This window comes from Monodon monoceros, unplaced genomic scaffold, assembly GCF_005190385.1.
Source record: "Monodon monoceros isolate NGI ecotype Baffin Bay Population unplaced genomic scaffold, NGI_Narwhal_1 Super_Scaffold_11, whole genome shotgun sequence".
Taxonomy (NCBI): Eukaryota; Metazoa; Chordata; class Mammalia; order Artiodactyla; family Monodontidae; genus Monodon; species Monodon monoceros.
In genome coordinates, this window is record NW_021703767.1 from 70,418,956 (window position 1) to 70,432,767 (window position 13,812).

At 46.5% G+C, this 13,812-nt stretch overlaps 1 protein-coding gene across 6 annotated transcripts in view; it reads right to left on the reverse strand.

The window, feature by feature from the left end:
• The window catches only part of SLC12A8 (solute carrier family 12 member 8), a 133,252-nt gene that overhangs the window by 35,906 nt on the left and 83,534 nt on the right, over positions 1-13,812 (reverse strand). For all 6 annotated transcript variants that reach the window (XM_029215176.1, XM_029215174.1, XM_029215177.1 and 3 more), the window contains 2 exons: positions 3,634-3,721; positions 1,949-2,036 (listed from right to left, as the gene is read on the reverse strand). In XM_029215176.1, coding sequence (XP_029071009.1) covers positions 1,949-2,036; positions 3,634-3,721 — 176 coding nt within the window. The remainder of the gene's footprint in view (positions 1-1,948; positions 2,037-3,633; positions 3,722-13,812) is intronic.

Below are 13,812 nucleotides of genomic sequence, written 5' to 3' on the forward strand. Positions count from 1 at the left end.
TAGGGGACCACAGGGGGCAGTGCACCAGGGCGCTGCTGCTGTGGAGCTGCCCTGGTTGGTTCCGTCTCTGTTCCCTCACTTGCTGCGCTGGCCCCTGCTTGCTACTGACAATCAAGAACTCCATCTTTTCTTTCTTTCATAGGTTTTACAACAGCCTGTTCCGGGAAACAGTCTCTTGTCCTCTCCAAAAACCAACTGTCCACCTCTCACCTGGTATGCGCGTAGTGACATTCCCACGTGCATTTGCCAGGCATGGTTTGGCAGGTGTCCCCTGCCACAGAAGGGCTTGCCTGCCTAGTTGTTTTAGTGCCTGGGACAGGTGGCATTTCAGACAAACTCCACCCCCTCCCTGACCCCATTCAAGAGTCTATTATTAGTGGTGGAATCTCCACTCCACGAAGTCTCCCCTGCGCTGTCCGTGGAGACGCTCTTACACGCTTGCTGTTGTGGCCTTCCTCGGACACAGGCTGCCCAGGCTCCCACACACCTGTTCTTAGCTTCCCTGCAAAGCCGGGGAAGGAGCGGAGAGAGGAGACCCCGCCCAGGGATCACTGGCCTCCCTCCATCCAGATCAGAGTCTCTGGTGGTTGAAGGGACCTCCGTGGGGGAATCCACGAGGAAGAACCGGCTTGTGAAGGGGCAGAGCTAGCTGGCCACCGGCCACGGTGCAGACAGCAGCCGGCAGCTCCCTCAGGCCAAGGCCCAGCTGCTCCTGGAGGCCTTTAATCCCTCTGATGCGGCCAAGCTTTTCATTCCACAGTTAGAGAAGAGGCCCCTGGGAGATGAAACGCAAGACGGCAGCGAGCACGGAAGCCCTTGGGCCCTGGGAGGTGGGTGTCAGGGCTCTCACTACCCGAACCGCTCCCCCTTTTAAAACCTGCTTACACGGTAAGGCCAAGACCCCCCATCCCCCAAAAACAAATATCACCCTGACACCGGTGTCTACATGCCTGAAAAAGAAACCTGTGGTAATGTGAAAATCAAGCCCAAACGTAGCTGTAAAATGTAGTTCAGAGTTTCCGGCCCCAGGTTGCCCCAAGCAGTGCCCCTCCACGTATCTGCAAGGCTGCTTTGCAAAGCCTCACACCAGAGAAAAGGGTACTTTCTCCTACATATGAGCAGTGATAGATACTCAGGAGTTAACTGAGTAAGAAAACCTCCCTGGCCTGGCGCATCTCTCTGATACATGACAGCAATCTCAGGGCCCACTTTTCCCCCAGGGAACTGATGGGAAGATAGGAGTTTTGGGGGATTTCCAGAAGAATGTGTGGAAGTCTTATTCTCCTGGGTTCTAGAGATGCCAAGTGAGTGTCCTTGACTGTCACATGACCTCCAGCCTGTTCCAGGGCTGCTGTGGAACATCAGGAATTTGCTAATCTTCTGCGGGCAGAGGGTGCAGGGCTCAGGAAACAAAGATACTGTAGCCAAATCCACCCGGGGCCACCTCCCTGGGGAGCCCGAGGGGACAAGGGGCCTCCAGCCCTGCCTCTCACCGCCCTTCACCTTGGCGCTGGGCTTCCACCATCTGCCTCCACCTTGCCACCCTCTTTTCCATCCATCAGCCTCCTCCTTCCTACCCGTTTCTTGCAAGTAGCACTTCCTGCTTGTGGTGGAAGGGGAGGCTATTGGCAAAAATGAACGGCTGTTGGAGCTCGGGATTTCGGGGGACCAGATTGTTTCTGCCCTGATTTTCGACATGAAGGGATGCTTGTGTCCCCATTACTTAGCACCTGCATGCATGTGCCTTTTCAGGTGTTGTTACCCGGGTCTAGGGATCCATATGAAGGACCTGCATCTTCCCCATGGTTTTGGCCCCTGTACTTCAGTCCTGAGCCCGAGACTACATGGACCCCCAGGCAGGGCTGCAAGGGGGAGGCAGCCACTGCTGCTCAGAGCCGATCAATGACCCCGCAGCCTGAGCCTGTCGGACAGTGCAGGACTCACCCACCTTTTCTGCTATCAGGAAGTCATAGCGAAGGGCCCCTCGGGTGCAGATGGCGCCCAGCACGAGGACAAAGACGATGTACAGAAACCACCTGCAAGAAACCCAAGAGCGGAGCAGAGATGCCACCTGCCCTTGCCCAGCCCCATCCCACCCCACTCAGCCTACGGGTTCCCAAGGAGACCTGTCCCAGAGGACAGAGAAAGGCCCATCATGAAGCCTCCCCAGCTTGTCTGGGGGGCACTTCCAGTACCTTTTCTCCTCTAGCATATTTCATACACACACACACACACACACACACACACACACACACACATCTATATAAACGTATCATTGTTTTGCCTCTTTCTTACATTACAGAGATTGTTGGGGGTGAGCAGCGGCCCACCAGGCCTCTAGGTGGCCAGGATGCAGGCCAGGGCTGACTGGTAGCCCTGCACCCCATTATCCTGCAGCAGAACAAGCTGATCATCTTTCAGGCCTCAGAGGCCTGCTGTTCCTTGGCCCCCAGGTGACAGAGAGCCAAGCCGAATGTGAAAGGCCAGCAGGGACCTGGCTCTGCCCTCAGATGCCCTGTGACCTCGATCAAGTCACATGACCCCTGCGGCCTCATCCCCATCTGGACAGCGGGAGGATGGGCTAAAGGCTCCTCCCGGGACCTCCCAGCTGTGACCAAAAACGAGACAGGGCTCTTTCTTTCCCTTCCTGCCTGACACCCAACCTTCTCTCTGTCAGCCTCATTTTCTTCCCGACGAGATCACCTTATTTAGCACAAAACAGAGACAGGTGCTGTGTACCTGGCTAGAAGCAACAGTGCCATCATGACAAGCTAAAAGCAAACACAGCATCGGTGAAACAGACACAGTAATATTTTTTAAAACATCACAGTTAAAATAATACAGGCACTTTAACCCTCTTGGGCCCTTGTCATGTCTGGGATCTCATTACCTTTCACGCCTACCCAGTGAAGGCAGAGGAGCTTCTTCCCGTGTACAGAGAGAAAACAGAAGATTCTAGAAGGTCAGAAACAGACCCAAGGCACCCAGCCTGCTTGCGTGGGTGGCAGAGTGCGAACTAAAATAGGGACGCCTGACAGCCTTGGGGCAGTGCCAGGGATGCGAGCTGGGGGAAGAGGAGAGTCAGCCTCTGAGCTCCTACTATGTGCTGTTACACACAGCATCTCCTCCACAATCTATGGGGCACCCATGTTCTCATTACCTCCATTTTACAGAGAAGAAAAAGGAAGCTCAGAAAGTTAAGTAAATTGCCTGAAGTCACACAGCCAACCAGCGGCTGGGCTGGGACGTAAATCGTAGTCTGTCTGACGGCAAAATTCTTCCTCTTTATATTCCCTGCAATGACCCTGGAAACTCAACGGTTACAAAATGCCCAAGTTCGAAATGGGGGTGGGGGAGGGGGAGGGACAGGAGTCTGAGGAAAAAGGAAAGAAAGGATTTCATCTTGGTTAACAACCCTCCTCCTTGCTGCATTCCCAGGCAGCGGGTAGGAAAGGGCAATCGTCTGAACCCACCAGACGTGAATTTTCCAGCTGGCTGAGTGTTAAAAGGAGGATTGGAATAGAGAATAGATAGGTCACAGTCGGGGCACTCTTAGAACTAAAGGAGCAATCCCCTCTTTTGCCTGGGGTTCTCTCTCCCTCTCTCCAGCTGATTGCCACCAGGGGAACTTACGAGATGCCAACAGCTGCTAGGGAGCCCAGGGGGATGCTGGCAGCAGGCTCCCTGAGGTCGCCCCCCATGTTGAAGCCGGCCATGACTCCTGAAAGACACCCAGATGGGAGAGAAGGGTGAGCTGCATACTCCACGAATCATCTTCCCCTCCTCGGGGCCCTCTCCTGGAAGGGATCCCAGGGAAAAGCCCTCCCATATGCAGCTCTGCAAACTGTACTTCTCAATCTCCCCTGGCAACTGGGGAGGCATCCTCGAGGCATGAAAGGGACCTTTGTGGGTTGGGTGAGTTCGGGAGGAAAGCCCTATTGGCTTCAAAAGCATCTTATGGCCCAGTGCAAAGTAATGAGAGCCAGGGAGACGTCTGGCAGGCCACACAAAGGTCCCAAGGCCACATGCTGAGCTCTGAGCTCTGCTTTCCAGATGGACAACATCCAGGAGAGGCTCCGCCTTAGCAAAGTGCCCACCACTGCCTGCTCAGCAGAGTTCCTTCCCTCTGCTGCCCACAGACTACACTGGCGTTCAGGAGTCCCAGGGGCAGGTCTCAACCAATATTCAGAGCCAGCTACCATGTTCAAAGCTCCTGAGCTGCCAAAGGGCTCTAAACAAACTCCAAAGAACCATCCTGATGCTACCAACACTGAGTGGCAAGCTCCTTTTCATCATGGACTCTATTCCCCATGAACACGCATGAAAAGCAGTTAGTCAGTCACAATAAGGAGGAACAGCACAGTGCGGGACGGTGAGGACATCACTTCAGTCCAAACACACACACAGAAAACCAACAAGACAATGTGCTCTGAACATCACATGTGGGTCCAGCCCATATGTGCTCTACCAGCCCACAGGAGTGGGTGCATCTTGAACGTGGACTTGAAGGAAGATTTGCAAGGGCTTAGGGAGAGGAATGGGTCTAACCCCGTCACTACAGATTTATGAACCCTTTGAACCTGACAGAGCCTGTGTTAAGCACTCTTCATGCATTTTTTATCTCGTTTAATCCTCACAACAACCACATCAGAAAAGTAGAATTATTTCCCCAATTTTATAGAAAAGGAAACTAGTGCTCAAAGAGGTTAATTAAAACAGCCTACACACATTTAGTAAGTGGCAAAGCTAAGATTCAACCCTGGTCTGTGTGATTCCAAAAATTGTACTCTTAATGCCCTTGCTATAATGCTTGAGGGAACTCAAGTGCAGTGGAGTGAAGTGAAAGTTTGGGCCCAGAAAGTTAAAGCGGAGCTATTTCAAAGAGTACTGTGAATGTTGGACCAAGGCGGGGACCTGCATAAACTTTGACCCAGCAATTCCACTACTAGGGTTGTATCCTAAGTAAACAGTCAAGGATATGAGTAAAGATTTATCCAAAAATGTCTACAAATGCTTGTTTATAATAGTGAAAATTATAAACAACCTAATGTCTAAAAATAGAGGATTGGCTAAATATGTGATGGTACATCTTTCAATAAATACCAGGTCACCATTATTGTCGGGGATACGCTGTGACATGAAAAGAGATTTCAAAGCTATCATTTCAATTTCAGAGGCATATTCTAAAGCAGGACATATGGTATGATGCTATTGTTATAAAAGAAAAAAAACAGATAAATAGATGTGTAGAAAAATGAAAAAGGAACTAGAACATGTTTCAAAATCTTAACAATGTTATTGCTGGGTGATGGAAAAACAGATCATTTTCTGTTTTATTGTCTATCTCTACTTTCTTAATTTTCTATAGTGATCATTTTGAAATAAGGGAAAAGTAATTCTTAAAGGTCTTTTTGTTTAAAATAGCATGTTAGGCACATTTTCTTTCTTCTCATTCCCCTCCCTCCCAAGATCCTATTAAAAGGGTAGTTAAGGGGGAAAATGGATACATGCCTATAAGCAAAGAGGATTAGGAGGGGGAGCCTTAAGTAGATGAAAAGTTTCTACAAATGTCTGGAACATAGAAAATAGAGAAAATGATACAGAATAAAAGGGAAGGAAAAGGAAGCCTTGGAACGTTTCTCTAGAAGATCTAAATAAACTGCCCAAGGAAAACCAGGGCCGCTAGTGTGGATGTTCACACCCCAAACGAAGCCCTCCTCAAGAGCCAGCCACACCCACAAATGTGCTGCAGTCAGCTCTCCCACGAAGGAGGAACCCCATCAGGGAGACAGACCCACATACACTATAGCAGGGGATCCACACCAGCAACCAAAGATCGACAAGTGTGTAACAAAACCCAGCAACAAATACACAAATACATGCATGATAAAAACAGAACAACCTGGGCTGGAAGAAACATATAAATCAGGACACAGAAGAGAATTTTGAAGAAAACACTAATAAGTGGCCCCAGACACATCCAAGAAGAATATTCTACCTATAAAGTGAGATGCTATGAAAAACAAAAAAATAATCTAAGAACAAGAAAAAAGTTTTGGAAATTAAAAACATGATCACTAAAACAAAAAATGCAGTGGAAGATCTAGAAGATAAAGTTAAGTTAATACCCCAGAATTTAGAACAGAGAAATAAAGGGGTAGAAATTTTGAGCAAAGAATAGGAGAAATAGAGGAGAAATCTTGGAGTTACAACATCCAACTAACAGGAGGTCCAGAAAGAGAGAACAGAGAAAATAAAAGAAAATAACCAGGTAGCAATAGAAATAAATGTCTTCAAACTGAGGCAGACAAAAGTCTCTATGTTGAAATATCCCATAAAGTAAACAACCACAAAAAAGTCCACACCTAAATGCATCATTGTGCAATTTCAGGAGAAATCCTATTTCCAAAGATTAAAAACTGAACACTTACAAAGGAACAAAAATTAGACTGGCGTCAAACTTCTCATCAGCAGCCATGAATTCTACAAAACAATGAAGCACTGATATTTAAATTCTGAGGAAAAGCTATTTTGAAACTAGAGTTTCAGCCAGATTACCAGTTAAGTGAAAGTAAAGTTAAGCTAACAAGGGCTCAGCCAGATTACCAGTTAAGTGAAAGTAAAGTTAAGCTGCCTTCCCTGGTGGCGCAGTGGTTGAGAGTCCGCCTGCCAATGCAGGAGGACACGGGTTCGTGCCCCAGTCTGGGAAGATCCCACGTGCCGCAGAGCGGCTAGGCCTGTGAGCCATGGCCGCTGAGCCTGCATGTCCGGAGCCTGTGCTCCGCAACCAGAGAGGCCACAGCAGTGAGAGGTCCGCGTACCGCAAAAGAAAAAAGTAAAGTTAAGCTAACAAGGGCTTAGAAAATTTACCTCCCACATATGGTTTCTTTCTTTTTTAAATTAATTAATTAATTTTTGGCTTCGTTGGGTCTTCGTTGCTGTGCACGGGCTTTTTCTACTTGCAGCAAGCGTGGCCTACTCTTCGCTGTGGTGCGTGAGCTTCTCGTTGCGGTGGCTTCTCTTGTTGCGGGGCATGGGCTCTAGAGCACAGGCTCAGTAGTTGTGGCGCACGGGCTTAGTTGCTCCGTGGCACATGGGATCTTCGCGGACCAGGGATCGAACCCGTGTCCCCTGCATTGGCAGGTGGATTCTTAACCACTGCGCCACCAGGGAAGTCCCCACATATGGTTTCTGAGGAAGATACTAAAGCAAGTACTGCAGCAAAATGAGGATATAAACTGTGAAGGAGAAAAACACATGATTCAGAAAGCAGTGATAATAACTCAGGAATTTATAAGTCCCAGAATAACCGTTGTACAGCAGAGAAACCAGTAGGGATTGAGGCAGAAGAATGGAGGCCCCAGTAGGGATGCCTCTGGATGGGAGCTGGATTCAACACAATGGACAGAGTATGAATTATTTTAAGAATACGCTGACTGCATACTTTGGCAACAAGAAGAAAAAGCTCATTGAAACTCTAGGAAAAGTGAACAAGAAAGTCAACACTTAAACCTGAAGCAAACTAAAATATGACATGATTTTAAACAACTAATAAAATTTTTTTTAATTAACCCATTGGCCGTGATACTCGGAACATTCTCCCCTAAATGACACAAGGACCACATCAGAATAGCAGTAAAGGAAATGGAATTCTAGCCCACCACTTTGGTCTTCAGTGAACAGCTACATAGTCATAGTAGTATATACGTTTATTGCTTTTTAACTTCTAAGATTGACCTATAGACGTAGCACAGAGGACTTAACTATAGCTACAAAGTAGAATACAAATATTACCTACCTTGATGAAGTGAAAGTAAAGCTATAGCTAATGGCTATTTGGAAATGAAAAGAGGGAAGAGAACTAGAGGGAAGAGAAAAGGCACTTATATTTTTGTTGTAGTAGTGTGGGAAACAAAAGTCCCATGACCTTCACTCAGGACTGGCTTGAATGTTAGAAGCTTCGATTCGTTTAATAAGAAAACCTGAAAGGTGAGTCAGCCATTAAATTTGTTAGGTCAATAAGGAAACAGCTAGCAAATATTTATATACCAGTTGCAATAAATTTTAAGTTAATGCTATAACTTATTCTGTATCTTGTCATCATAAAGGGGAGTTTCTAAGTGTTTGCTAAAACGAGCAAGAAATTTCCAAGAATACTGAAGCTTGTCTTTGAAGTTCCAAAGCCTTTTGACTTGCAATCTTAAGACAAAAAAAAATTTTTAGTAGAGTGTGTGTTTGAGTGAAACTGTGTTCACTTCAAGTTGTAAACTACAGCTTTCATGAGATTTTGCCCATTCACCTGCTAATAATCTACTTATAGCTTCCCTAATATTGCTCTAAAACACAAATATAAAAGGATTGTTCAGATTCCCTTAAAATTAGGGATTCCCTTAAGATTACTAAAGCATTCCTTGTAAAAATATTTTACACATAAAGTAACTATGACCCTAACACATTAATCCTAAAACACAACACTGAATATTAATTTCCCATACCAACAATAAGGTGTGAAGGGATGTAGCCTAGAATTGATAACAGAGATTTAAGAGTATTATTTAAAGTTGTAAAGGCAATCAAAAAAGAACTAAATATTAAAATATAACTATCAAAAATTGGGAAGTGGATGGAGGAACATGTAAATGAGCTAAACCTTCTCTATTTCTTAGCGTGGAGTCAATAAATTACATCTGGACTTTGATTAATCAATCAGGTTACAGGTATAGGCATATGGCTTGGTAATGTAGTTAGCTCCCAAAGTATTAAAAATGGTTGCCCCCATGGAGGGGCTCTTTGGGTGGTGGCAGTAGGGGGATGAGAGACTACTGCTTTATGTTACAAGCACCTCTGCACTATTTTTTTTTTTTTTATCACGTGCAAGTCTTATTTGGATCAGAAGAGGAATGCCCAGGACCTGCCTTCCTCTGACCAGCGCTCCTGGGACCACGTCCCGTCACCGAGGCTCTGCTTGAGGGCTAGGGCCCCGCTGCTTGCTGCCAGACAATCTGGTACCAAGACCAACCCCGGCCGGATCTCCATGTTTACCTGATTCCCAGGCCCCACTAACTTCAATCATTAACACCATCCCTTTCTGGACCTCCCAAATTCTGACCGTTTTCCAAGGTTCTCACCTGTCCCCAGGTTTACTGGTGTTTCACCTGCCTGGCCACATTGCTTCCACCATCTGCAGTGACCTCATTCTGCCCCCAAGCCCCAGGCAATTTTATGCAATTTTATTCATTCAGCTTTTTGAGATTACATACTGCTATTTACTCTTTGCCATTTTAGTACCTCCTATAGTTTGTCGTGTCATTCTGTACTCCTTCCTTCACAGCATTTACAAAAGTTAAGAAATGAGGACCCATGAGAACTCCATTCCTATAGATGCTTCTGTCTAGGAAAGTGATTGATTAATCCTAATGGCTTAATCCTAATGGCTTCCTGCTTCCAAACAGGTTCTGTATGCATAACAAACAAACGCCCTTTTCTTCTCCCCACCACAATCCCTTCCACAGTCAATGACCTGGCCCTTGATTAGAGGTCCCACTAGCTGGCCTGCTGTGGGGTACATGGGGATCCTGGTCAGTGGGAGCAGAAACAGCTGACACTGACACAGGCCACCCTCAGAAATGGGTCAGACCCAGACAACCAGGAAGTGGGCTTCTGAGACAAAACAGAGAAGCCCGAAAATAAGTAGTCAGTACTATACACAAAAAACCCCAGAGACAAGGAAATGGCGGCACCTTGCACTCCAGACAGGAAGCCTCAGGGTGACTCCCGTGGGTGTTCCGGGCACACCTGTTAGATTGTTTTGCACACTGTGGCTCCCAGAATTTTGCCCTTGCACGACTACACGACTCTTGAGCCGATGATCCCTAGTTCTAGTGGACTATAAATGTCTCGTTTGCCAGTTAGATTTAGAAAAATTATTTTGATTTCATATTTTTTCACCCATGCTTGTCAACTATAATAGAGATTCCCTAGTTTGCTTCCTTTCTGCTTCTGGTGCAATTTAAAAATACTATTATTAATGTTAGAGCTAGATTTAGGGTGGGGGCGTGTAGTAGAACAGATACTATTTCCCAGAGATATTTACAAATACGGCACTAAAACAAAAAGGTTCCATGGTGGGTGGGTGGGGGGAACGTTGGGAAAACATTGATTAAACAAGATTAGAGAGATTCTTGCTGCTGGACTTACCATATAACATGCTGGTTTTCATTGTCCATCTCTAAAAAGAGAAATGTAGCACACAGTATTTCCCAAAACTTATTTGACATTGAACACTTTTTAAAAAAATGAAACACTTTATTCACTGTTAGTGTTCCACGGAGCACAGTTTGGAAAACACCAAGTGTCCATTTTGGAATTCCTATTTGATCTTTACACTCTTCTTGGCAGGTTTCCTAAAATTCTTTAAAGTGGCTATTTAGAATCAATGACTCTTAAAGCTGGAAGGTGTCCTAGAGATCACTGACTCCAGCCTTTTATTTTACAGATGAGGAAACCGAGTCCCAAAGAGGGGAGGCGATTTTGCACATGTTTTCAAGCTGGTTGCTTGCAGAACCAGCAGAACTCATCTTCAGGTTTCCTGATCTCAAGTCAGTGTTATTTCCTCCACATCATACAGTCTCTCCATTTCTTTCTAACATCCTGCTTTTTTTGGATTTTTCTTTTTAAAACAGAGTAACTGCATGATTAATTTGGGGTGACCCCCCCCCCACAAGAGTGCTGAACTTAATTAAACTCAGCATCAGTTTACTCACAGGAACTTCTGTCACCAGTTCTGAATCACTAGTCTGTCCTGGTCCAGGGCATTTCCCCTCCTCGTTTGTCTTGAACAGCCAGTTCCAGGAAGCAGTTAGTTGCTTTACCCCAAACAAGTCCTCGCCCTGTATCAGGATGATGATATGGGCTGCACCTTGTTACCATGTGACTTAGGAAACAGCTTCCTTCATATGGGTAAAGCCTTCTGACTTGCTCTTCCACCCTAGTCCTAAGGCCTTTTGGCACATCTTCACTGTCTCAGCTTTAACATGTGAGGGTGATGGTATTGGCCATCACTTTACCAGCTCGGGTTGAGGAAGCTAAACCTCCAGCGCCATCCAGACCTTCCTGAGCATTGCCATGGTGCTTATGGTTTGGGTAGGTGGCACCAGGTGAACTGGGGCTTGGTGCCCTGGCTCAGATGTCTGTGACAACAGACATGGATGGCCAGGAGAGGAACTGACCCCTTAGACATCTCTAAAATCAGCTCTTGATTAAAATAACCAGTATAAATGTCAATTAACCACTTACCAGCATCTGCGAAATAGCGGTCATCTTTTTCTCACCACCCCCTTCATCAACCATGGCGCACAGAGATCAAAGTCTTCACCTGTTGCCTATTATCACAATCCCACTCCCACTCTATTTTCTTTTTTGATCCCGAAAATGAGAATTCGTAAGGAAAAAAAAAGTCTAATCGTTTTCTCTAGGCTTTTCTGGTTTCTGTTAGTTGGTCATTAAAGGACCACTTACTCTTTCTTAAGGAACTTCCAAGCTTCCTCCTGGGAGCTTCTTGATCCAAATCTGTGACCTTAGAAAACTTCAATTTTCTCTTTCCATTTAGAGCTTGTTTCTCGGCTGCCTATTTTTTTTTCTTTTTTAAGTTCATAAATTTCTTTTTCTTTTTCACTAAGGTAGAATATCCACGCACTAAAGTGACTTAACCTTATCTGCCACCTTCTGTTGTTATTTGGAGGCAGCGTGGCTCTGAGCCTTGGTCTCCTCACCTGCAAATGGGGATAAGATTATTTACCTCGCAGTACTGTCGTAATGTTGGAAAGAACATTTATAAGGTGCCTAGCACGGTGCCTGTCACCTGGAAGGTGCTAAATAAATGTCCACTGGGGGCAGATGGGCTCTGTCCCTCACTCACAACTCCCTTGGGTTCCGAAGGACTCTGGCTGCCTCTCCTTACCTTCCACCTGATTTCCAGAACCCCACTCCTTCTCCATACCTGACTGGTTTGTTTATTTAGCTGTTCTGGTGGGAATCTTTCATTCCCTCTTTGCTCTATTCTTGGAGACCGCACTTGTCAGCACCCCACCCTCTCGATGCCTTAGAGATGCTGCTGAGACAGTGTCGAATAACAGGACTTTCAAACGCTGGGACTCCAGCAAGATTTGTTGGCTTCTGGGTCAGGGGCAACGCCAGACAAACATGTGTCCTCGCTTCCAGCATCCTCTCCAAAGCACACGGGAAACAATGGGGTTCACCACTTCTGTCAGGTGACCTTGGGAAATCACCTCTCTGTGTCTTTGTTTCCTCATCTGTAAAATGGATTAATAATAGAACCTATGGAAGGATACAGGGTCTGTGGGGCCTAAAACTTTAAAAAAAATACAAAATTATGAATATGAAATTAGGAGTGGGGCTTTAGAAGGAGGTCACACAAGTGAGGGACCCTGAAGCCCGGGCTTCATTAGCTTCATGGTAAATCTGCATCTGATAGAAGCAGTGGAGCCATGGTGAGGTTTAAATAAAAGACTGTCAAGTGCTCAGCACAGTGCCTGATAGTGTAGGCTATTGTAATGATAATAATTATTATAGATATTGTAATAATTCTGATAAAATTATACATTAATTCTATAAATGAAACTACAAAAATAAACACGTATAATAATTATAAAGCTTCTTTTTCTCCTGTTCCTGCTCACAAGTCCATCAGAATGCAGCAGGGTGAGCCCCATCTTCAGGGTGTCCTTACTTGGGGCTCTCTTCCTTAAAACAGGACCCGGTTGTGGCCGAACAGGCCCCTGTTCTCTCACCCACAGACACATAACTTAGGAGGAGACCTGGGGATACCCCAGGAGGGGGGATGTAGGCTGGAGGCAGGCCCAGCACTGATGCCCAGAGCTAGGGGTCCCGGAGAGAGCCTGCCAACCCAGGGGGCCAGCACAGCAGACTCCAGAGCTTCTCGGGGTGTGTGTGTGGTGGTGGGGCGGGGGGTGTAGAATCAGGCCGAGGGAGGTCAAAGGACGTCACAGAAACAGCAGGGCTCTTGACCACGGAGGTAACCTGGATGTTCTGGCAAAGGCTGCTGGTTTCCCTGCTACATTTTTATGCTGGGTGTGGTCAACCACAAGAGGCCCTTATCCCTTCCAGTAAGAGCCTGAGATTTGGGAACAGGGGTTACATGACTGCACACAATTCCCAGTGAATTTCCATTTCCTAGTTCCTCCATGTATTGTGGTCCTGGATCCCCAGAGTGGCTGCCTATGTGTGTATGTGAAAACCCTGTAGGGAGAGATGTTTGGTGGTGTAGCTCGGAGAAGGAGAGTGCTGTGAGAAACAAAGCACAGGCAGAGTCTACTCCAAGGCCCCAGACCCACCCTGCAGCCATCACCACAGGGTGTGGTGGAGTGCAGTGAGGAGGACGGACAGGAGACCTCGCTTCATACATCCAGAGGAGCCACCGAAACCTAGGCTTCAGCTGCTCTTCCCAGGATGTCTCCTGCCCTTGGGATAAAATCTCTAAAGTAACCTAAACAACATGCTGCTGGCCAGAGATGAGGATGCAGGGTGGGGGGACCGGAAAGTGTTTGTTCTTCCAAACTCCTCTCCCCTCTCTACAGCCTGGAGGTTCTCTTGTTCCAGAAAAGGATGGCGTTGGAGGGCGCCCCAGCCGTGACTCACCCAGAGCTGAGCCTTGGCAAATCCATCACCATGGAAACTGCCAATCATCCATGCTTTTCATAGCTTAATGGAACATCTGCCAGGGGAAAGCCAAGTGATACAAATTGCCGGTCCTGCCTACTGTGTTTACACTGG